Source organism: Melozone crissalis, unplaced genomic scaffold (genome assembly GCF_028551555.1).
Source record: "Melozone crissalis strain CALT ecotype California unplaced genomic scaffold, PUWL_Pcris_2 ptg000027l_1, whole genome shotgun sequence".
NCBI classification, from domain to species: domain Eukaryota; kingdom Metazoa; phylum Chordata; class Aves; order Passeriformes; family Passerellidae; genus Melozone; species Melozone crissalis.
The window spans coordinates 71,623,701-71,647,204 of record NW_026535805.1 but is presented as its reverse complement, the minus strand read 5'-3'; the positions used below and the strand labels follow the sequence as shown (position 1 = coordinate 71,647,204).

The 23,504-nt window shown below is 36.5% G+C and overlaps 1 protein-coding gene across 1 annotated transcript in view; it reads right to left on the bottom strand.

Moving 5' to 3' along the window:
* The window catches only part of RNGTT (RNA guanylyltransferase and 5'-phosphatase), a 170,856-nt gene that overhangs the window by 107,585 nt on the left and 39,767 nt on the right, over positions 1 to 23,504 (bottom strand). Inside the window, exons 9-10 of the mRNA XM_054280289.1 lie at positions 20,595 to 20,730; positions 14,019 to 14,090 (exon numbers count right to left, since the gene is read on the bottom strand). Of these exons, the coding sequence (XP_054136264.1) occupies positions 14,019 to 14,090; positions 20,595 to 20,730 (208 nt within the window). The remainder of the gene's footprint in view (positions 1 to 14,018; positions 14,091 to 20,594; positions 20,731 to 23,504) is intronic.

Genomic DNA, 23,504 nt, shown 5'->3' with positions numbered 1-23,504 from the left:
AACAATGGCTACAAAAACCTGCAAGATATTCGAGGGCTCAGTCACAAAAAGGCAGTAAAACCCTTCACTAAGCCTCAGCAGCATATCCTGACCTTTCAAGATCTGAAATAAACCAGCAGCTTTACATTGCTCTTTCTACATTTGGTGCATTGCACCAGATCAGTATGAGCATTCAAAATGCGCATTTGTCAGATTAGTAACGGGTTGCAATGGAGTTCATTATATTTTGAGCATTAGATGGTGAGGAAAACACGCTATGGATATCACTAGAACAAAACAAGCAACTGTCAACTAATGAATTCTAAAGCTCATTTCAATCAGGTGTCACTTTCACAGCAATGAGACACAAAATTCATAGATTTGCACTGTTACAAGTGTGATTAAGGACAGAAAGTTATTTACATGTGATCATCCCTCGTTTTGCCATCCCATTCACAAAGAAAATAATTTTCAAAACCCATTCCTTTCATGGCCTATAGGGAATAAGCTCACAGAGCCTTGGTTTGCAAACCAGAATTCTTCAAAAATTGAAAGTAATGAGCAAAGGAAACTGGGGAGACATGGGATTCAAATCATCAGGGGCAGCAGTACAGCTGAGCAGAAGAACTGGCTACCAAGTACCTCCTGCACTAAAGGCAACTCAAAGGAAAAAAGCACTGCTCCGATATGCTTCAGAGAGGATCTGAACTGGTCAACTGGAAAGAAGGCCAAAAAAAAAGGCAAAATTACATTCTGATGAGGCACACAAAGGTAAGAGAGCAAGAAGTCTCTGAACAGGTATCTCAATTAGGAGAAAAACAGAGTGCCTATTTAAATGACATGAATTTAATCAGTTCTTTCCAAAATTATATTGGCTTTCACCAAAACCTTTGACATTTCATGTTCCCAAAGCAGCATTAAGCTTGTCTTCTATTTCTTTGCTAGCATTAGAACCTACTAGACCTCTACCATAAGTCCTCAGTTGTTCATGGCAACAGCTTTAAGAATTATGTATTGCTCCCATACCACACGTAACTCACAACCACTTTCTTTCAGGACTCTGCTTCAGTCTACACAAGAGCAGGCAGCCCAGCCACCATCACTCTGTGGGGAAGCACATCTCATACAAAGCCTGTGGCAGACACCAGGGGTGAAGTGTCTCCTAATCTCTGTTCACTGATCCATGCTCATGAAGAAGAAAGCTCAGCTGGCTGTAAATGTTGCCTTCAGTGCTGTCCTCCTTTCAAACATGAAGGTCTTATCAGTAAGGAGCCATTCAAATGAATGGAAAATTAAGAGTATGGAAAAATCAAAGGGGCAGGAGAGTGGTTCACTCTTTATTCACTTCTCACAGAATACAGGTGCATGATCTATAGATTTTTAAGTGCCACAGACAAAATGTTGGAAAATCAATCGATCAATCAATCAATCTTTCCTTCCTTCTTTCTTCCTTCCTTTTTTTCTCCCCCTATGTACAGCATACTTGAGTATTCATCTATACAGTGACTGAGCTTGCCCTGGTTTGTTCATGTAATTAAAACACAGAAAACACATCTCAATCCCTGTAACAACTGACTGAAAAACTGACTGAAGAATTCTTTCCTGGGAAATGTGTATATATATTTTTTATCACTTCAAAGAACCCCCATAATTCTCTAGGTAGATTTCAGCAAGATCTAGTGCACATGCTCTCTTCCCTATAGTATCTTCTCCACTCAACCACATTTTATTAGTAGGTCTGAAAAAGCAAATTAACTAATTAATATTTCATACATTTGAGCTTCCAATAAGCCAATAAGCAGTTAGGTTATTTAGAAAGCTTTTTTTACAATGACTCTTTCAAAAAATGGTTTTGTACAGTGATTTATATTTCCATCCATAAACAATTAAATTAAAAGCTGAGGCAACTTCATATGCACCATAAACCAGCTGAATCACTTCCTTAAAATATTCCTTTCACTTTTCTCATCTACTTGAAACTAATTATTTCCTGCAGTTCTGCCAATCATATATTTCTATTTTAAAGCTTGTTAAATAGAAGGGTATATTATCACTAGGTTCCATCAAATAAAGGTCAAAGCTAGGTTGACATAAGATCATATGAGAAAGGAAAACACAGACAATGTTGCCAAGCTACTTCTTCATCAGACTAGTAAACTAAGAAGTCAAAGAGTATTTCATTCTTACAAAAGCACAGGACATTAGCAATAAGAAAATAGCACATAATTGAATTTAACTCAAGGACATACTGAATAAAAGCAATATTGTAGGAGAGTGGCTCTTTCTTTGTTATTAGACATTTCCCATAATTACAAAAAGGTGTTGCGAATCTACTACACATTTATCCCAGACATAGCCAAAATCTTGAAGTGATAAAATTCTTAGCTTTAGCAAATAAGTAGGAGGGCAACGTAGGCTGTAATAAATAATTCAGAGACCTTGACAAAACCAGGAAGAGATTATTTAGTGTATAAAGCACACATTTAATAATTGTCAAAAACCAAGACATTGATGCATATATAATCTAAATCCAGGCATTAAGTAATAGCATGTTTTAGGCAATACAGATGTTTCACGAACTTAAGCATTCAGATAATTAAGATCTTATTCCAATATGTAGGTTTTTAGTCGTCTGAGAAGGATGAGGGTCACTACTGCTTGACAGCCTAGTTACTGAAGTACATAAAATGATAATTCCTGCTCTAGACGTTTTTAACCTAAAGAAAGTGTGTTAGCAAAGGGTAAAACAAAATTAACAAGTAGCATGTATCTCCTACCTATGCCAGAAAGTTACACTTCCCTCTCACTGTAAATAAAATGTATCCTAAAGCAAAATTTCATTTAGACAAGCCTTAACAGAAGAGTCATCGGTTGAATCAACACCTCTTCCTCAAGTAGCTGAGCTTTCTTCACCTGTTGAAACTCTGTGCATTGCACTAAGGTCACAGCATGGAGTGGGCTTGCAAAATATGGTTTTGATGCTAAAACATCCTCCACACAACTTCAAAACCTAACATGAAATTTCTACTGAACTTTGAAATCCACCCAGGACTCAACATTTCTAAATTTAAACTCCAGTTATTTCAAATTAACTTCTCAACAGATATCATACATAACAAGTCACATATGAATCACAAAAATAAATGGATTTAAAACCACTGAAAAACAGGGTCTGCAGTTTATTTAATATCCATTGCCTTGAGCAGATGGGGGAAGGCAATTTATTTCCTGAATGGAGATTAGAAAAAAGCAAAGGGAAAAAAAAAGAAAATTAAAAAATGTTACCACCAAAAAACCCCACCCACCCAACAAGATCGGTCCCTCTAACAATGCTCCAAATGGGTGCCAGAAGACACAATTTGGACAAGTGTCAGGCTGTACTCCTGCCCTCCATCCACTTCACAGAGACCTCATGTTGAAGTCACAACCTCATGCTACATCAGGTGAGGAACTCAAACCCCAGGTCACTGCATCAGCAAGATGGCAGGAGTGGCTGAGAGTGGGATAAAAGGCTAATGTGATTTCTGCTGCACATCCAGCCTCTCCCTCTACAAGGAAAAAGGTATCCCTGAGGATCTACCACCATCACCCTCCACATGAGTTTCCCTTCTCCTATGTCTCTAACGTTACCTCGTGGCCACAGCTCAGCAAATTCCATAATCCTTACATGGAAAGTCCTTTACCTAGATGGATGCAGTGAACACACCACGCTACACAGACACCAAATTCCATAAATGTACTTCATCTTTGATTTTGGTATTTATGTGCCTTTTTCCACACAGCTATAGCAAAAAGAATAATGCCTGGGCCTCTGCACACAGCTGATAACCAACATGGGCCAGGATAAACTGAGACTATTTCTTCTTTTCCTCCATGAGATATGGCTGAAGTGTACCCACCAGCAAAGCATGCTCCATTTGCTTCTCCAGAGCAGGACCTGAGACATGAATAATTCAGCACACACACACAGAGATATACATCCATGCACGTCTTCACTTACTGAGCCAGAGCACAACATATGTCACAACTGTCTCAGCTTTAATGATTTTGAGAGAAGAATAAAGAATAAAGAATAAGCTTAGCCTGATATTCTACCCTGTGTTTAACGTTATTACTGACAATTCAAGGCACCCACAGCTGACATCTGTATTCCCAATGAAAGCCCATTATTAGTTCTCCCAACTTCTGAACACCATGCAGTCTAATCTTTTTAGTTTTATATTAATGATCTGGCACATATTTCTTCTGATCATGGTTTTATAGATGCTGCTTTTTCTGTACACACAGCTTTATATACAAACAATCCAAAGGTACTGTTTGAGTTTCCAAATAAGATTATTACTACATTCAATGCCTAAAAGGCTTTTTTCATTTCCTATGAAGTTTTCTTTTTCAAGCAGGATTAAAAGTAAAGTATCAGAGAAAAGAAAAATTGTATAGAAATATGACCCTTAAGTTCTTTATTTCTAAAAGGCAAAAGGCATGACAATCAATAAAATCTAAAAATCCATTTTAAATTTTTGGCAGTTATCTAACTTTAAAATTTTGGGGGTCTTCTAAATTTTTTCACTCAAATATTCAAAACATGTATGACAAGGGCAAGGAATGCAGCAGTTTCAAAAGATTTCTAAAGTTTATCTTAACATCAATAAGGTATAGCATGTGAAATACTGTTTCAATTGTAATAATACGACTACTGTGCTGCAGGAACATGATTACAATTTATATGTTGCTGTTTCTTACAATGGAATATTGCTCTGATTTACCACAGAACAAAAATAGTTTGAAGAATCAGACCTATTAAAAGTATTGCTTGAGACATACATTACATTTCTGGTATCTCCTTAAAAATAATCACTGAAAATAAATTTTAAAATGTACAAAGGAAAGAAGCTAGTAGCCAAAGGACAACGCCAAGGTCTAACAGAATGTACAAATATATCTCCATGGGGTTTTTTTGTTAGTAAACATAACTTGAACAAAACAGCAGGACTGTCAAAACTGTGACTAAACAGATATGACCAAAACAGAAAAAGTAGATTGTACTACAACCATTGCTTTGTCCCTTACTCTTCCTGGATTGCTCAAAACTTTAAACAAATTCACAACAAAAACCACAAAACTCTGTAACTGAAACTGGATGATAAATTTGCACCGCCAGTATAAAGGTAACATAAACAAAGCAGAGTATTTACAATCTGTTGAAGTGACTGAATTATGATTCTCATCACCAATACTGGCAAAAAAGAGGCAGAATTATGGAAACAAGCATGTAGCACAGATGAACACCTAAGCCCTCCCTTTTGAAAACAAAGCTCCAGTTGGGCACTGAAAGCTTAGTAGTTGCTATTTTCAGAGAACAGACAACTCAGTCAAATTCATTGATTGCATGTACAGTGACTTCATTTAGAAATCCTTCTGAGCCCTAAAAACCAGAACTCAATAAGGGAATTTTACTCGGACGTAAATTATTAAAACGAAAAGGAATCCTGTTCTGTCTAGACTGGTTGCATCCCCTCAGGTAATTCGAGTAGATGAACTTCCCACTTCAATTACAGAAGGAAAAGTCATAGTTCTAAAAAACCCTAATTATAGAATAGATATGTCATTATCACCATGGGATATTTACACACAAAAAGACTGCATATGGGAATATAAGTTTTAATAATTTATTTTACACTGAATTTAGGCTATCTTCAAAGTCAAACACAGGATTTTACTGCTTCAGTTTTTTCTAATTATTTTTCCTAGTGCTTGTGTTACATGCAGTATGGAGGTATTCTTACCTTAATTGGACCACCTAGTTTGTGTTGCAGTCAGTATTTTCTCTTTCTACTTCTACTCTCCTCACACTTTCTTCCTTTCTATCAGCCATTCACCATGACCCTTCATAGGAATAGCTATTGCTGGGTTTTCACACAGCTGTCTTTATGAGAAAGAATTATCACTGCAGTGAATTAAAGAACCGTGGGAAAATTCCTTCATCTTGAAAACATTATTCAAGCCATTTCATACTTGAAAAGATTGTGGCACTAGTGTTTTTAGAATATAAATCACTTCATGGTATTTAAAATAAGACTGTCTAGTACAGTTAGTATGAAGTCTTGTAAAAACTAGAAATGAGGGGGGAAATAGTAGTACAATCAGCACTTATTCACAACGACTTAGAAAAGGAACCACCTACGTTGCCTAAATCATGATAGAACTAAAAATTAAGCTTGTAACACCTGAAGACTTGCAAATATCTATCATTTCAGTACACAATCTGTCTTTAGATATCTAGTTCATTGTGGACATGGTTAACTTATGAGTAAGAAACACTGAAAATGCAATACTCATTTCAAGAGAAAATTATATTCGTCTTCATATTTATTTTAAATAAGAGAAATATTTTTAAAATTATGAAATTACAGCATTCACATCCTCTCCTAGACCATAGCAGTCAATCAGGCTATTCAAACATGTTAGAATAATAGAATGGAGTGGGTTTGAAGGGACATTAGAGAGATCATCCAGTTCAATCCTCTGCCATGGGCTGAGACACTTTTCACTAGATCAGATGGCTCACAGCCTCATCCAGACTGGCCTTGAACACTTCTAGGAATGGGGTATCCACAACTTCTCTGGGCAACCTGCTCCAGTGCCTCACAAAGCTCACAGTGAATTTCTTCCTACTATCTCATCTAAACCTGCCCACTTCCAGTTTAAATCCATTCCCCACTGTTCTTTCACTACAGGCCCCTGTGGAAAGTCCCTCCCCAGATCTGTTCTAGGCTCCTTTCAGGTACAAAAGTTCTGGTATCTCCTTAAAAATAATCACTGAAAATAAATTTTAAAATCTACAAAGGAAAGAAGTTAGTAGCCAAAGGACAACGCCAAGGTCTAACAGAATGTACAAATATATCTCCATGGGGTTTTGACCTTCCTTTCAGGTACTGGAAGGCTGGAATAATGTCTTCCCTAAGCCTTCTCTTTTCCAGACTGAATAATCCCAAATTTCTCCCAATTAGGCATGAAAAAGAAAATATTAGTGAGGTCCTGCTTTCAACCTCCTAAAAACAATCCTGAAATATACAGTTATTATATTTGCTACATCCTTCTGATTAACTTCGACTATTTCTTTTTCTTTAGTTCTTTTCCCCTAGAAACAGGAAAAAGATGGGAAGAAACAGGGAGAAAAAAGACGGGAAGAGACAGGGGAAAAAATGAAATATTGTTGCTAGATTAATTGTAAAAAAGGAGTAATTAAAACTAAGTTAGGGAAATAAGACATTACAACACTGGAACACTCACTGCTTCCATGTGACATTTCCCCAATACCCTATTTTGCCTACAGATTTTTTTTGTTCTGAAATATGTCAGAAAAGAAAAGCCCAGTTTGAGACGTCATTGCCAGTACTGAGAAAACTGGACAAGATAATGCAACTGGAAAACCTGCCCCACTGTAAAGTATTTCACACCATCCACTTCAGCTGTGATTACTGCCACATTTTTGAGAGATCTGAGTATTTGCTTGAGACAGAAGCTGGATTTAAGTCCACTTGGCAGTACTTATGGGAATGACTATTATAAACTGTGAGCTGGAGAAGGACACAGTTTTTCTATTTAATCATAAGTTTCTGTAGTGTAAGAAGGAAAAAAGAAAGTAAAAAGTGAGGGGTTTTAAAGGTTTGAATCATGAGAAGCAGAAAATTGTTTAACAAAGATACTGAGAAAAGCTCTTTAAGGAAATCTCCTAAGAACAAAAAAATTGGTTTTGGACTTCATTCTCCAAATTGTATTTCAGGTTTAAAATATCTCAGTTATTTTCATTTACAACCCAACTTAAACTTTCAGGTGTAACTTTGTATTTTTTTATAGCAAGTTTCATAGTTTGCTGAAAAAGTACCACATCAGAGTAAGCAAGTAAGAGTACAGACGACAAAGACACAAACAACTGAAAAATATAAAGGATTTAGTATCATGGTAACTTCTAAAGCTACTCTTGGAGAACTACTTGTCTTATATCCCTCTCCCAGGAGCAACACTGCCTCTCTTCCCCTGAGAATTAGTGATAATGTGCCATTCAAAAAGTTTCTGGAGAGATGTGCTTCATGTTGAGGTATAAGAACACTTATATTCTGAGAATAAAACCGGCGTGATAGAATTTAATTAACTTACTTTCACTTATATAATACTTTATTAAGCGTTATTTTGGAAAATATGGAAATAAAACCACGTTCAATGTGAACCATAGTGCCCCCTGGGTTGGGAAAAGGAAGATAAAAGTAATAGATGTAAGGGAAATAAATAAATAAATGGTTATTGTGGGGGTTTTTCCACACAATCTAACCAACAAGTAAAACAGTCAAGCTTCAAGCTAATTACAACACTAGAGAATGCTCCCCAACAACAAGTAGCTTGTTAGATAAAAAAATAAGAGCATGAAAACAGGAAATACATCCTGGTCAGCATGTACTAATTATCACTCTTCAACAACAATCTAAATTTTGCATGCATCATAGCAAAGGACATTTTTTTAAAGGGATGCAGGAATAAACAGAAATGTTACTTTTCAGTTGCTGTGCACTTTACTGAAATACAAGGAGTAACAGTGAAGCAAGCACAAGGTAGCTGTCTGAAAGTTTACCCAAGAAATAAGATTTTCAAATTGTGGTATTCAGATGTATAAGTCAGGTTTTTAATGATAGACAAAAGGTGATCAACAGGGAAGGGGAATAAGGCAAGAAAGACTTTAAAATGACAACTAGCTGATACATCAATCCTACTTCACAGACCAAAAAGCTTCTGCAGCATCACTACCTTACTGTGTTGATTCTCTACCCTATAAGACACCATTTGTTGCTCTTCTTATACTGTAAAAATGCTGCCCTTTTGTAATTTCAGGATACTCAAATCCATTATCTGACCAGGCTGCCCTTGCTCTCAATAAACAGCACCATAAAAACTGGAGGAGGAAGAAAAAGCAAATTTAATGCACCTCTCCCAGACTGAACAGCAGAAAGCAAAGCAAGACAGAACTGAGTGGATGGTCTGTATTTCATTTACCTGATAGCCCTGAGCCATGAAGGAATGAGGTGATGCATATTGAGAACATAACACACAGCACGAGCACCAGTACAAGCATTTGGGTGTTTGCTAGATAAGTCTTCACAAGAAATAATCTAAAGGGTGCAAGAGCAAGAATACCCATAGTACACTTACTGCTCAGAGTTCTATTAGTACTATTAGAAACAAAAGCATTTTAAATGTTTAAATGTTTTAAAATGTAAATGTTAAAGTATTTTCAGGTGATACCATTTGAAAAGAATTCAGAATCAAAATTAAGGGCAGGTGATTGGTAGGCAGGTGCACTTGTCACAGAAGAGATGCAATTAAACACTTGCATCTGAATTGTGCCCTCAACACTTTCACAGTATAAGTTTAAGATAAGGTTAATAGGCTAATAAGTGAGAGACAGCATGGACTGTCAGCCTTACATTGCTTTGAAATGAGGTTTGTAACAGAAAAGTCAGACATGGTAATGTTTTACAGGGATTTGAAACAAACATTTTTCATGCATTAATTCAATGAGCACATTGGCTGTGGGCAGGATTTATGACCAGGAGATCTGTTTACCATGACAAATTTTATCAATAGCAACAGCATTGCTACACATAATGACACCCAAAGAAATCTTGATCTTGACTTAATTCAATGCACAAAGTATTAGCAAATTTCATCAAAATTCTATCTTCTTTCTAAGCATTCAAATAATTATTCTTTTTCAAGCATTCAGTCTATTCTTACCATTGCAATCTGGTCTCACAAAAACTTGGCTAGAGTTTAAAAATTTAAAGGCCAGGGTTAGAAAGGAAAAGGAAAGTTGTACTCATTTTCAGCATCTTTGCTAAGAATGCATTAATTAGATCCTACATCGTGCCAGTGTTACTGTTTGTTACTTAACTAAGGAAAAAAATAGTTGCTGAAGTTTAGTGTCCATACATTTACAAGTAACTACTGAATATTATCTAAGAAAAAGCTTCTCAAAACAAGGCTTTTCAGGAAGAGCTGTCTCCAAGATAACAGGAGAATGAAGCCACATTTTTCATGGACTGTTTCAGATGAAAAGGGATTTGGATTTGCTTGTATTTGCTTCTGGGGCTATTAATTATTCTACTGTTAGCTTCCTCTGTTCTATTAGAATTATCCACCAAATTATCTACCAAATTTGAAATTGTAGCTATACAGCTGCAGTTACCATAATGATGGACTCAACCACACACAGACACAAATCAAGAAGCTGAAAAGCAACATGCACTGCAGGGATTCAGCTCTGTACTCATTAAGACTAAACACTACAAGGAGTCTATTAGCTTTTTCTGTTCAGAGGAATATGAAAAATCCAGATTTCTTGTGTGTGGAGCTCACAAAGGTCGAAAGGCACGCTTATTTCACTAGGATACAGCTTTCTTTCTATGAATTTGACTTTAGCAGGTGAGATGAAAGCAGTGAGACAGCAATGTCATATTTTGAGGTGCTATTAATAACAATCAACGCCATGCTTCAGACTGAAGAAAATTACAATAAAAAAATCTTTTTAAATCTGAAGAATCATTTGTTTTTCTTGACACAAACATCTCTTGCAACAAAATGGGATGTTACAAGCTTTTAGAAACTAGATGTCACAGAAACAGTAACTCAAAGAAATAGTCAAAGGGTTCTATCAGCATCCTTGAAGACAGACTTTTGCAGCAGCTATACATGATAAGCATCACAATTCAATACAAAATTTTTCATGGAAAGAGACAACAAAACCAACTGACATGTTTTGCTCAAGTGCTCAAGTATAGGTTTCTCCCAACCACCGAAACTAAATTTTTATGTTCCCTTCCTTCTAAGACTTTCCTGTAGAGACATCCATTGCCAAATATACACTATGTATGTCAGTCTATTCTCTTAGTTCCTTTTGTTTCTTTCTAGAATGCTGCTAGAGTTTATTCCTGACACACTACAGCAAAATCAAAAAGCAAGTAACAATAAGCCTCACCAGTAACAACATGGATTAAAATCTGTAACAGTTAGGTGCTTATCCACTCTCTTTCTCTGCATTATGAATGCAACATTTCAGAAGGAATATTCTGACAAAGCCAGAAAACTCTGCAATGCTTAGCTAGCAAAATAGGTCAAGCACTTGAGAATAAGCTCAGCTAAAAATATCTTAGTTCATGAGACCTGACTAAAAGATGAGGTTTCCCTGAGCAAAGGTGTTTATCAATGGGGTTTAAATGTACATTTCCCCAGCTGCAAAGCTGCATCTCCCAGAGCAGAGAAAGCTGAGTCCCGTGGAGGGTGAGACAGGGGACATGCTGCAAATCTTGTAACTCATGATGAAGAGCAATACAGTAACTCCATCATTCACCTTCAAGACTCAACTGCTTTCCAGATCAAAACAAACTGCTAAATTCCAGAGCAATCTCTGTTTTGGGGAATTTTTGGAGTCTGGGGGTTTGGATGTTTGTTTGGATGGTGGGGAGGAATGTTCTGGTTTTGAACAGGACCAAGGCATTGTGTAATTATTTTATTTGAAGATCTGCTAAAAAAATGAACAAAAACCTAACTTACACAACTTAAATAGGAACTTACCCTTTCTTGCCATTTACAAGTTATATTACATTTACCTCTCTTGGTGACAAAATTCTGTTGATCATTTCTTGCCAAGCCAAACATCCTAGGGTGCCCATTTTTATAATTAAGCTTCTAAAATTAACCTAAAAACAGCTGTGCTTTTTAATCTTTATAGTAGCCCACTGTTAATTACTTCTTGCAGCTAAAGCCCTGCTTGTATTCATACTGATAACATTATCTTAATTTGTCCTTGACTTCAAAAAAGTATTACATGGTAACCAGCTCCTCCTCTCATTCCCACAGCTCTTAAAAACCAAACAAAACCAAACACTGCTCAAAAGAAGACTTTTCTTAAACAGTGGCAATCCCCTGGAAACCTACTGATGATTTTTCCTGTTTACCAAGTGGGATTCATCATGTTAAGTCCGGACACTTCACTACGAATGAGAGTTTCCTCCCCTTCCACCACAAAACAAAGCTTAACCAAAATAATTATGAGTTTTGAAAAGTGTTATTTTGTGCTTTTATATACACATCCCAAACTGAATGACTGTACACTTCTAACATTACATGTTTACTTCAAAGGAAATGTAATGGCAGTGAATGGCAGGTTAGACTTAAAAGGAGAGCAGAGAGAAGGCAACACATGAAGGTTAATAAACATGGAACAACAGCAGGTAAGAAGACGTAAATGAAAAATGAGAACCCATGAGTGGTTATAAAAGACTGTGTTTTTCAGAAGAGTACATGGAAATCTTGCTTAGGGAAAAGTCTTCATGGTAGGAGGGATCCAGGAAACTAACACCTACTTTTCAGAAAAGGCTAGAGAAAGGACATCCAGATACAGAATTAAAATGTGTTAACAAAAAGCTTCTAGTCCTAATCTAACACATCTTCCCCACAAACTACTCCTTTTAAAAGCAGCTGTCCTAAGTCACAGTATGACTATGCTTCCAAGAATACCTAAGTAGTTTCTGGTGACTGGTACCATGCCTACACTTGCAATTCCCACTTACACTGAGTGACTGAGCTGAGTAGTACCTTACTCAAGACTGGAAGAGTCAACTGTAGTTTAGAAAGTCTGAAATGTCCTCTGGTTTACTAATACTGCTTTTGTCCTGTTAGGTGCACTGAAACAATCATTTTGTTTTTCCAGAAGCATTAACACCCGTGTTTTCTCCATGGGCTATTTTGACTAAATTTAACACATTTTTGTGGTTTAAGTACAGTAGGTGCTAGACCTTCCACAGCCAGTCACTCCCCTGGAATAACATCAGGGGAAAGAATCAAAAGGGTATAAGTGAGGAAACTCAGGGTTTGAGATGAAGAGAGTTTCAAAGCTATAGCAAAAGATGCACATGCAAAAAAAGTAAAGCAAGAAAGCCATTCATCACTTGCCATAAGCAGGCAGGTGTTCAGCCATCCTCAGGGCAGCAGGGCTCCATCACATGTAATGGTGACTTGGGAAGACAAATGCCACCACTACAAACATCCTTCTTCCCCAGCTCTATATGCACAGTACAACGTCACGTGACAAGGAATGTCCCTTGGGTCAGCTGGAGTCAGCTGTCCCGGCTGTGTCCCCTTCCCTACTCCCTGTGCACCCCAAGCTTACTCACTGGTGCAGCAGGGTGAAATAGAAAAGGGCTTGAAGCCATGCAAGGGCTTGAGTGCTGCTGAGCAATAACAGAGAGTGTCCCTGTGTTATAGCACTATTCCATGCTGATGTGCAAACCCAAAACACAATACCATGTGGGCTACTATAAAGAAAACAATAACAAAAAAAGTCTGTAAATGACACCAGCAAGAGCCCCTTGGTGATATTCAAACCTTTACTGTATATGAAAGCTGGTTTTATAGAAAACAAGTTTCCTATTTCCAGTACTGTTTAACAGTTCTTTCTTGGGAACTCAACGATTTTATTCCTACACTCCATTCTCCTTTTCCACAACTTCTGCAATATATTTCCTTATTATACATTTTCCCTACAGCCTGTGCCACCAGGAGACTCTGCTGTTGAGGACTTAGCAGAGGACCAGTTGCCTGGTTTCAAACAGAAATTTGAGAAGGAGCTGACAGAGCAGCCTAACAGGTACTGTGAAGCTCTGCTAACAAATACACCAGGTTAACTCCTCTGTCCCCTCTTGATTTCACTGCCTAAATAGTTCAAACATGCTGTAGAAATGGGAAATTTTCCAACAGTGTCTAGCAGACTGTTTCAAATGGCCATTTTTTCTTGAGCAAGTGGAAATAAATCAAGTCGTAAGGCTGCTTTCAATCTAAATTCTGATACATCGCTCGTTATCAAGATGCAAAATACTCAAATGATTTTGGTGTTTATATTTACTCTGAAGCTCTTACTTATATAAAAATATTAAAATTGAAGTAAGAATTAATAACTTATGATAAGCAATAAAACTGAAAGTACTTACATTAAACTTAATAATGTCATATATCAAGTACCGTGGGACAACCTGTCCATTAACCTTGTCGATGATCATTTCCTTAAAAGAAAAGAGAAAGCATTGGCATTTTTTCATAAACACAGAAGAAGAATGTTGACACATTTATATATGCATATACCTGCAAGCATGATGCAAACACCAGCCACGTTTTTATTACAAAAAAATTTTACAACAGGTCAAGATTATAAAAATAATATTGTGGTCTTAAAAGTCTCTCATTAAGCATTCAACAAAACAAACACCAGGAGGCTGTGCTAGAGCTTCCCATTCAGATTTGCAACATTTATTCATTAGTTTCCCCACAGCTTTTAAAGTCTTGACTGAATAATGAGTTATAGAAACCTCAGTAAGAACTGTGATCCTAAGCCAACCAAGCACTACTGGAAATCTTGCCCACAGTCAGAAGCACAACAGTGAGGAAGTAAAAAACAAGCATTCACATTCATTGTCTATGCTCAGGTTGGATCTTTTAATTTTGAAAGTGTCCTAGGCAGCACTGAGAGCTGCAATTTGCTTGAACGCTGTTGCGCTGTGACTGAACAGGACGGCTCCTTCAGACAGAAGTATCACAGCCACTCTCTGCACCACATGCAGCCAGTTAACATTCAATATGTACCAGCAAACCAGACTGAAAACAGGCCAGGTGGGGAAAGAACATTATTGATCAACATCCAAACACAAGTGTGTTTCCTGAACTTAATGGTACAGGCAAAAATACAGATTCCTTACATGGGGGTGTTACATCTGTAACTCAGGCTTCCTATGACAGGAATTAGACATAGTATATAGAGTTTGATGAATCAACAATGAAGACTGAAAACGGTAACAACCAACCACAGGAAGATGTTTTCCAGAGACAACTCTGAAATAACCACTTCTCTAAATGCAATCCATCCTCTCCCTACCTCCCTCCCCTACCTGATTCTTGGCTAATAAGTGGTATCAGCTACAGATTTTTTTTTTAATTAAAAAAAATTAAAGTTAAAAGTTAAAATTTCAAATTCATGCAAACAACATAAAACAACTGAAAAACATGAAAACAGTTCACTATGACATGATGAAAGCAAAATCAGGAGTTCAAGAATTGTTCCAAAAAAAGAACATTACATCACCTCTATTTTTGTTTAGTTAATGTCTTGCTATTTTTATGTCTTACAACCTTTTAATTTCTCTCAGAATCTGTAGATGCTACAAAATAAACCCAAAAAAGTCTGATTGACTCATGTAAGATTAATTTTCAGTCTGTACAACAATAACAAGATTCTTGAATTATACCTAGCATCTAACCACAATTTGCTTTGAAAAAAAACCCAAGCAGTTCAGTTGTAAAAACATAGATTTGGTTTAAAGCAAACATAAAGCTTGAAGAACTGAAAACTGAACTAGAAGACATGAACATGTTGTTCCCAAAAACCACTGGGAAATCTAAATTACCTACTTAGTATTTTGGAATTTCATCCTCTGTGAACACAACACTGAGATGGAGACTGGGATTTCAAAGCCATGTGCAGCATCCACAGGTGTTGTGAATGACTCCCTGAGTTGACCTGACATATCATACCACATAACTACTTTTTTAAAATTAAAAATTAAAAAAAAACATGAATCCAATGAGTGGAAACTATTCCTTTGTAATATTACAATATCTTCTCTCTAAAAATTTAGTCACAGGCACTGTCAAATAGCTTGTGCAAAAAAGGTCTGCATGGAAGTGATGTAACAAAATGCCATTGTGCTAGTGTCCAGTATTTAGGCAGGACACTGGTGAGCTCTCAAAGGAACAGCAGACACAATGCTGCAATGCCTTCTTTGACAATATATGCAAGAACAGATGGGTACAACTCAAGAGACAGAAGGCATGATATGCAAACTTGGAAGAAGGTGTAAAGATATAATGCAAGGGGGAAAAAAACCCCAGGATAAAAACCCCACCTGAAATTCCTGATAGTAATCAGGTGAAACAAATAACAAAGAAACAGTGAAACAAAAGAATGACGTTGTTTTTCATTAACTCTCAGCTGAACTGGTAGGTGAAACAACTTTTTTGGAACACATTTAATTGAGCACATACTTAGGGTTTAAGGCCTCACTTTCTCAGAATGCATATTCAGAACCTCAGCTTGGATGCAAAGTTAGCATTTGTATGCAAAACCCTGAAAACATTTCAATGCCTGATATTACAAGATTTTATGCCTAATTTTAAAAATACAAATCTCTGCATATTCAGTTTAAGAAGGATTAAAAAATACAACAAAGAGGACCAAGAACTGTTTTTAAACATCCTTTGAAGTGTTTATTTTTAACTTTTTCTCTACTTCAGACATGTATACATTTTTATTCTATTACTGATCAAACAAGCCTTTTTCCTCACCTCCTCCCTCCTTTTATTCTTCCCCTGCCTCCTGTTCTCTTTGACATCCTGACTGAAATCCCAGCTACCAGAGCAAAAAACAATAGCACAATATGCCTTAGAAGATGAGATGACAAATTCCTGCACTGCTCATCTCCATCATGACAACAACATTGCCTGCTCCATTAGTTACGCCAATACAACTGTCATAAGGCAAAAGCTGCAAAGTGAGCATGGGAATGGTTCAGATTAGAAATGCTCTAACACATCATTATTTTACAATCTGATTTCAGAATCTTCCCTGAAATTATCAGAATTGAAAAAACACACCAGGGAATAGACCCCAGAGACAACTTCAGAGAAGATGGGAAAACGTAGTTTTTGTGAAATGACCACAATTAAACTCACTCATTCTGACCTGAGTAACAACCTGGTACTATAAGACTACATTTAAGCCAATTTTTAGATAACTAAAAACTTAAACCCAAACCCTCTCACATGATATGCTAATATAACAACATTATCCCTAAGGCACACCTGCATCTCTGCAGCTCCTTCTACAGACTCCATGCAGATTTACAGCCAGTATTGTGCATTTCAAAGCTACCTCTGCTATTACCACTTGTCCATTAGCTGCTGGTTAAGGTATCCACTTAACCCATGGGCCTGAAGAACAAGGACCGGTGTTCAATTAATGCAATATAGTCTGGCAACACTGTGCTGGTGTTATTCTCCTCAATCCTGTGGTGTTGCAAAGCACAGTTGTACAGTATATTAGACCTGAAACAGTGCTAAGAGCTTTTTGCTGGACAAGTACCAGAAGAACAATGCTGGACTGAGAGCTCACGGGGTTTTTTTCCCTGAATCATATCTCTAGAGTAACTTAGACTTAAAATAATCCAAAACTCAATCAAAAAGCAAAGGATCCAATTTTACCAGCCACTTGCCGAATGTATTTTTTTGTTGACATAAGAGTATGGAATCAGATCAAATAATATATCTGTTTTCCCTTTTTCTCCTGAGCCTTTTCTTAATCCTTTATCCATTTATCTTTAACACAATTCTAGTCACTGCTGAATTTCAGGAATGAAAACAGTTTTTGTTTCTTGCCTTTTTTCTTAAGTCTATTTTGCATAAATCTATTTTGCACCAGCTTTCACAAACTCAAAAAGATTTAAGTTCTGCAATTTCTGAGACAGCTTACAAATAGATAAGGTGTCTCCTGACATAAAAACATAAATGCATCTTTATCTCACTCTCCATTTATGGAGTTCCTGGCCCTCTTAAGTCTTGAAGTGTAAACAGAATTTTATATAAAAATTAAAGTTTTTAAAATTGTATTAAAACTGTAAAAGTTACTTCAAGCCTAAGGATGACTCTGCATTTTCTACTCAACTGTTCCAAAGCTAAACAGAATGCCAAGAAAGCTCCTGAAAATAGCTATTTAGCTTTTTTGCATGACAGCCGAAACATTTGAACAAAACTCTGTGCATTCCCTCAGATAGCACCATGGATGCAAAACACTTGGCTTCTAAAGGAATAAGTCATACTAGTCACCTGTAGGTGAAATTTAAATTAGCTTTAATGAGCTTTGCAGAAAACTTTCTTCCATGACTGAACAATTGCAACTGAAAAGCTGGAGATGAGCACAGAGTGGGGCAGATCTGTCATCACCCAAGACGTCACTGAGCACATAAGAACTGTTTGCAAGTAATTTCAGCCCAAAATGAACCACAAATGCATCTGAAATTCTCAAAGACAACCACATGAAAGGCTTACACCAGAGGCCTTAAAGCAAGTTAAAAGATCCCTGAATGCATGGAAATTGCCTTTATGAAAGTTTCATGTATACTGTCATTTTAAATAATGTTAGGGGGATATTAATCTTTGTATTCTTAAAACTAGTAGGATTTTGCTACATGGCACTGATATTTCTGTTTTCTGCTTCCTTTTTTCTCATATTTTTAAGAATATTCTAAAGCAAAACCAATTGGACCACCTCAATCTATACTTTCATTCCCTGAAAGAGAGAAAGCTACTTCAAGGACAGGAAGTATGAACTACTTCAGCCTGCAATTAAAGAATTAATTTCAACAGCCCTTCAAGCACTAATTAGCAAAATATGTTAAGAGAAAAAGCCAACTTCTTCCCATGGATTTAAAAAATAAAATAAAATCAATCATGCATATATCTAGAATAAAGGATCACTCATGGAAATTTTCATTTGGCATCAACATTAGACAAATATTCAATTACAAAGCTAAGTTCTTCAGATGCTTCAAGTAATAGGCAAGCCTTATCCTCAAACCTGTTAAAGGAATTTCAGTTGAAAAAAAATTCCAGCAGCATCTTTTTATTTAGCTGACCGTACTGAAACAAATTTAGAAATCTGTACTATGAAAAGTATTTATTCATTGAAAGGCTTTAGTTCTATCTCAGGGTACTTCATTCAATCAGTACTTGTTCATTTCATGTCACTTTGCTTTTCACTTTATTAAAAAATAATGTAGGAGGAAAAAAAAACACACTAAAGACTCATTTTATTCCAATAAAGTGAAACACCAAAATGCACTATTAACAGTCAAACTTTTACAGAACCACAAATTAAGCAAAGTTATAGTTCATGCCCTGGGTACCTGAGAGAACTTCAGTCATTCTTAAGAGACTTAAACCATAAATCTGGGGAACACAACACACCAGATCAGAGACCCTCTTCCATGCCCCACAGCTACATTATGCGCTTATCTCAATATCCCTGTGTTCCACCATATACATATCAGCCACCTTCACTAAAACATCTGTTTGAAATAAAGGGAATAATTAAATAAACAAATGAAAGAGCAGCCTTTTCCCTCAAGAACACCTAGGACTGTACCATATGAACGCTAGCAAGTCATTACTTTCTCAAGAGCCTTAGAAGTAGCAGGGGGAAAAAACAGCAATACCAGGCTTTTTATCTCAAAAGCATGGAACCTAATGTATGCCATCAAGAATAATATGTATATCATTCAGAAGCTGCCTGGCTGAAGAGGCTCCTTCCAGACACGACAGCTTGTGCAACCACTTCTGAGCTGACAGCATGGCATTTCTTGCATTATGCTCTCAATTTTTCAATGAAGCAGAGGTGGTGGAAAAGATTCCATTATCTGCTTCTCTGTCCCTGAGACAGCACATCGTTCCTTGCAGTAATTATCCTCGAAGACTCAATTTACACACGCTTCACATGTAAATGTGTGCTCAGTAAGACACATCACTCACAGAAGTGACATTTCAAGTAGAATACTGACAACAAGAGCCTGAGAAAGGAAAGAAAGTTAATAAAGACAATATGGCTGAAAAGTGCAATAGGCTTCAGAGGATCAATATGGAAGCTATCTCAGGTACAAAAATACTTCATCAAGCAGGAGTTACAGCAATGGAGAGTCTCCAATACTACTGCAACTGCATAAAAGGAAACTGCATTGATCTATTAGTGTAAGAGCTAGTGAAATTCTCTCAGTCATGTGAAATGGGACAGTCAAGAAAGAAATAATTTCTTCTTGTGGCTACAGTTGTGAAAAGTTTGCCACCAGCCCAGCCTCCAAATACACAAATCTATATGTTTTACAGCTTGGTTTGCAACTGGCTCAAAAAGTTCATTAGCAAGTTTACACAATTTAAATTAACATAGCAACTTAGAAATGTTTTTAGCCTTAAACAAATATAACTAAGTCATTTCTAAATCATTCAAAAATTCAGATCAGCTGAAAATAAAGGTGACAGAAACAGAGACATCAATTCACAAAAGTGCATCAAAATGTCATGAAAATTTTATCAAATTTTAGAATTATTTCCATAAGCTGTATAAAATTGACCATGTTTACTATTTCAAAATATAAAGCTGTAGGAAGAGATAAGTTCTGCAATAATTTTTTAGATTTTTCTTCAAGGCTTTTCTCATATTCAGAGAATGTCATCTCAATACCTTGATTTATTTCAAAGACAAACAGCTCCCCCCAGAGCAGTCATCAGTCCTATTCTGTAGGTAAGTAATTTCTTACAAAATGCAACTCCCACATTCAGCCAGTGACTGAACTTATATTCCTCCTGAAATCCTATGATTCACCGATCCAGGCCTAAAAACTTGGCCCTGTTTATGAACAAAAGCAAACATCACTGAAATAGTTACAGTAATTATACAGTATGCTCCTTACCCCATCTAGAAGAGTGTTTGTTAGATGCGAGCGAAGATCTTTACGAAATGGAAACTCCAGGTTGGATACATGAAAAATAGAGTTGTCTCTATCAATCATATAAACTTCATTCTTGCCATCAATCAGCATCATATACCTGCAAAGGCAGTGTTAAGATATTATAATTATAGGTAAATCCTCAAAATCTCTATTATTTTGCTTTATACTAAGTGTTAAAAAAGTAATCATGACAGATATTATTTTAAAAAATATTTTCAAAGTACTTTTTTACATTTGAAAGTTTAAACCTGTAAATAACCAAAGGGATATCGCAGACCATATGATGCTGTTCTCAGCAATAAAAAATGAGAGAAGGGGGAGGAAAGAGGGGACATTTGGATTTTTGGTGTTTTTCTTCCCAAGTCACTGTTGTGCATCATGAAGCCCACCTTTCCTGGAAATGGCTAAACACATGCCTGCCGATGGGAACTAGTAAAAATTCCTTATTTTTCCTTACATTTATCTCAACCCCTGATCTTTCTCACTTCCACCCTTCTGATTCTCCCCCCTATCCTGCTACAGGATGTGTGAGCTTAGCTGCTACAGGAGTTAAACCAGGCCACACCTTAGACCTTCCTTTCACAAGGACAAACTGCAGAATTGGGCTGCAATTCTTGAACTGAGTCCATGTAACAGACCTCTTAAAGCCCACAGAGAATTTTCATGGGCATTCTGTATGGAAACAAAGTTTTTGTTAAGCATACCTCTCTGCATGCCATCTTCCTTCAAACTAGATGATCTGGGTGGTCCCTTCCAATCCAAATCATTCTATGATCCTATGATTTCTATGATTCTGTATCTTACTTCAGAGAGATGCTGAGAAGCAGCATATGCTGACTTTGAAGACAGAAAAAAAATCTCATCTCAGGACAGTGAATTACTTTCATGTAAACCCATCTGTCTGGGTCTCATGGTAATATACCTCTCTAACTTAGAATCTGAACAAGTTCTCTGCTTGAGAAAGACATTAAACTGATCCAGATAGGTCTCATTTTGAAATTTTTTTCTGAGGTTTTTTAGCTGAATGGCTGAAAACTCCTCTACTCTGTCAATTTAATAAACTATTGAAATAAAACTCTGAATATAGTCCAAACAACAGAATTTATCAAAATTCTAATTACTACCAACATAAGATGGAAAAAATTTGGTCAAGGATGGACTGAAAAACAGAAGAATTCTATGAGCAGCTAATAACTGAAAATGTGCAAGAAGCAAGAGATAAGCAAGGTCTTGGTGGAACTGAATTTATAAATTAATGAGGGATTTGAGCTGGTTGGTTGGTTGAGGTTTTTTGTTTGCTTGTTTCACTCAAAAAGCTTAAGTTCATTTGCTTAATGTCAGGTTTAAAGTTTTATCCAGATGACACTACAATCATTCATGGAGAAATCTTGTGGACTTCTGAACAGCACATTTCTGAATATTATTTCGATGTACCATGGTCATTTATATTTTAAGAAGTTAATTAAGGTATTAGGAGATAAGCACTTACACCAGAATAGAGAACACGCCTCTGGGCAACACCACAAAGGCAAAGAAAGAGCGATGATTTCTCAAACACATTCACTAGAGATAAAACACAGGAACTTAACTGCCACACATTGCACTGCCCACTGTGAACACTACTTGCTATTACAGCTGTACATTTATTACTAATTACCTCTATTGTGTGAGCACCCAAAAGCTCCAATTAGTAACCAGGCCCCATTGTTTTAGATTCTGGGCAAGTACACAAGATGTCACGGTCATCAGATGGCTCAGTTCCAATGTAAAACCACACAAGTGAATAAAATAATAAAGGCAGGGCAGCAATAAGAGCAATAACACAACTGCTCATTCACCTCTGAAAACTATACATGGAAGTAGAGGATCACATTTGAGCTACAAACATAATCTCTCAAAACTGTCAGAGCAATCTCTACAAACCAAGAAATTCTGACAAATAGAGGGTCATGATGTCCATGCAGATTAATCTCACAAGCAGATAAAATATCCAGTCATAGAAATGGTAAAATCTAAAGTTTCATTAGAAGCTACTTTTCATTCACTTCTGATCCTGAGGCAAGGCCTGTTATTAATTCTAACTGGACAATATTATTAACAAAATAATTCAGGAAATAGGATGAAAATTTCATTTGCAGAGTGACAGTTCTTGGCATTAGACAAACAGATCTCCAAACCACCTACCAGAGTATTAATAACTTTAATTTTTAAACTTTAAAAACCACGAACCATCAAATAAAGTTTTCTCTTCAGAAATCAATTATTTTTAGCATACCCAAATAAAGGCAACTGTATCAAAGGCTCATTTGCCTCCTCCAATATCCTGTACCACGCAGTCCACATCAGTTGGGCCCCAAACAAGCTAAAAGAATTATTTTATTAGGCTTCTATTTTCAGTTAAGTTTGTTTTGTGGTGGTGGTAGGTTTTTGGTTTTTACACAATTTTGAAGCTGACATGAGCTACACTGAAAATCCTAAGTTAAAAAAAGAGGTTTCTCCTTTATATGCATTTCATTAAATTTGAAAGTGCATTTCAGGAAGATATTACTTAATGCATAAAATAAGGTAAATTACTTGGTGTCCATCAATATATGGTCACTGAGATTAAGGAACAAGAACAGAACTGCATTTCCCAATGTCCAAATCCAACACTGTACCCACTGGAACACGTGGCCTCTGCCCTCTTTTCCATATTATTATGATTCACAAAACTGGATTTGAAAATACTCCCCCAACACAGCACCTCACTTGCCAAAATATATTTACCACAAAATTGATTGCCTGTGTATTCACAGAAGTTTTGCTTCCAACTTCAATTTTGTGATGTGCTTTATTTATGTTTAACTTTCTCTCAGCCAAAATGACAGCAAC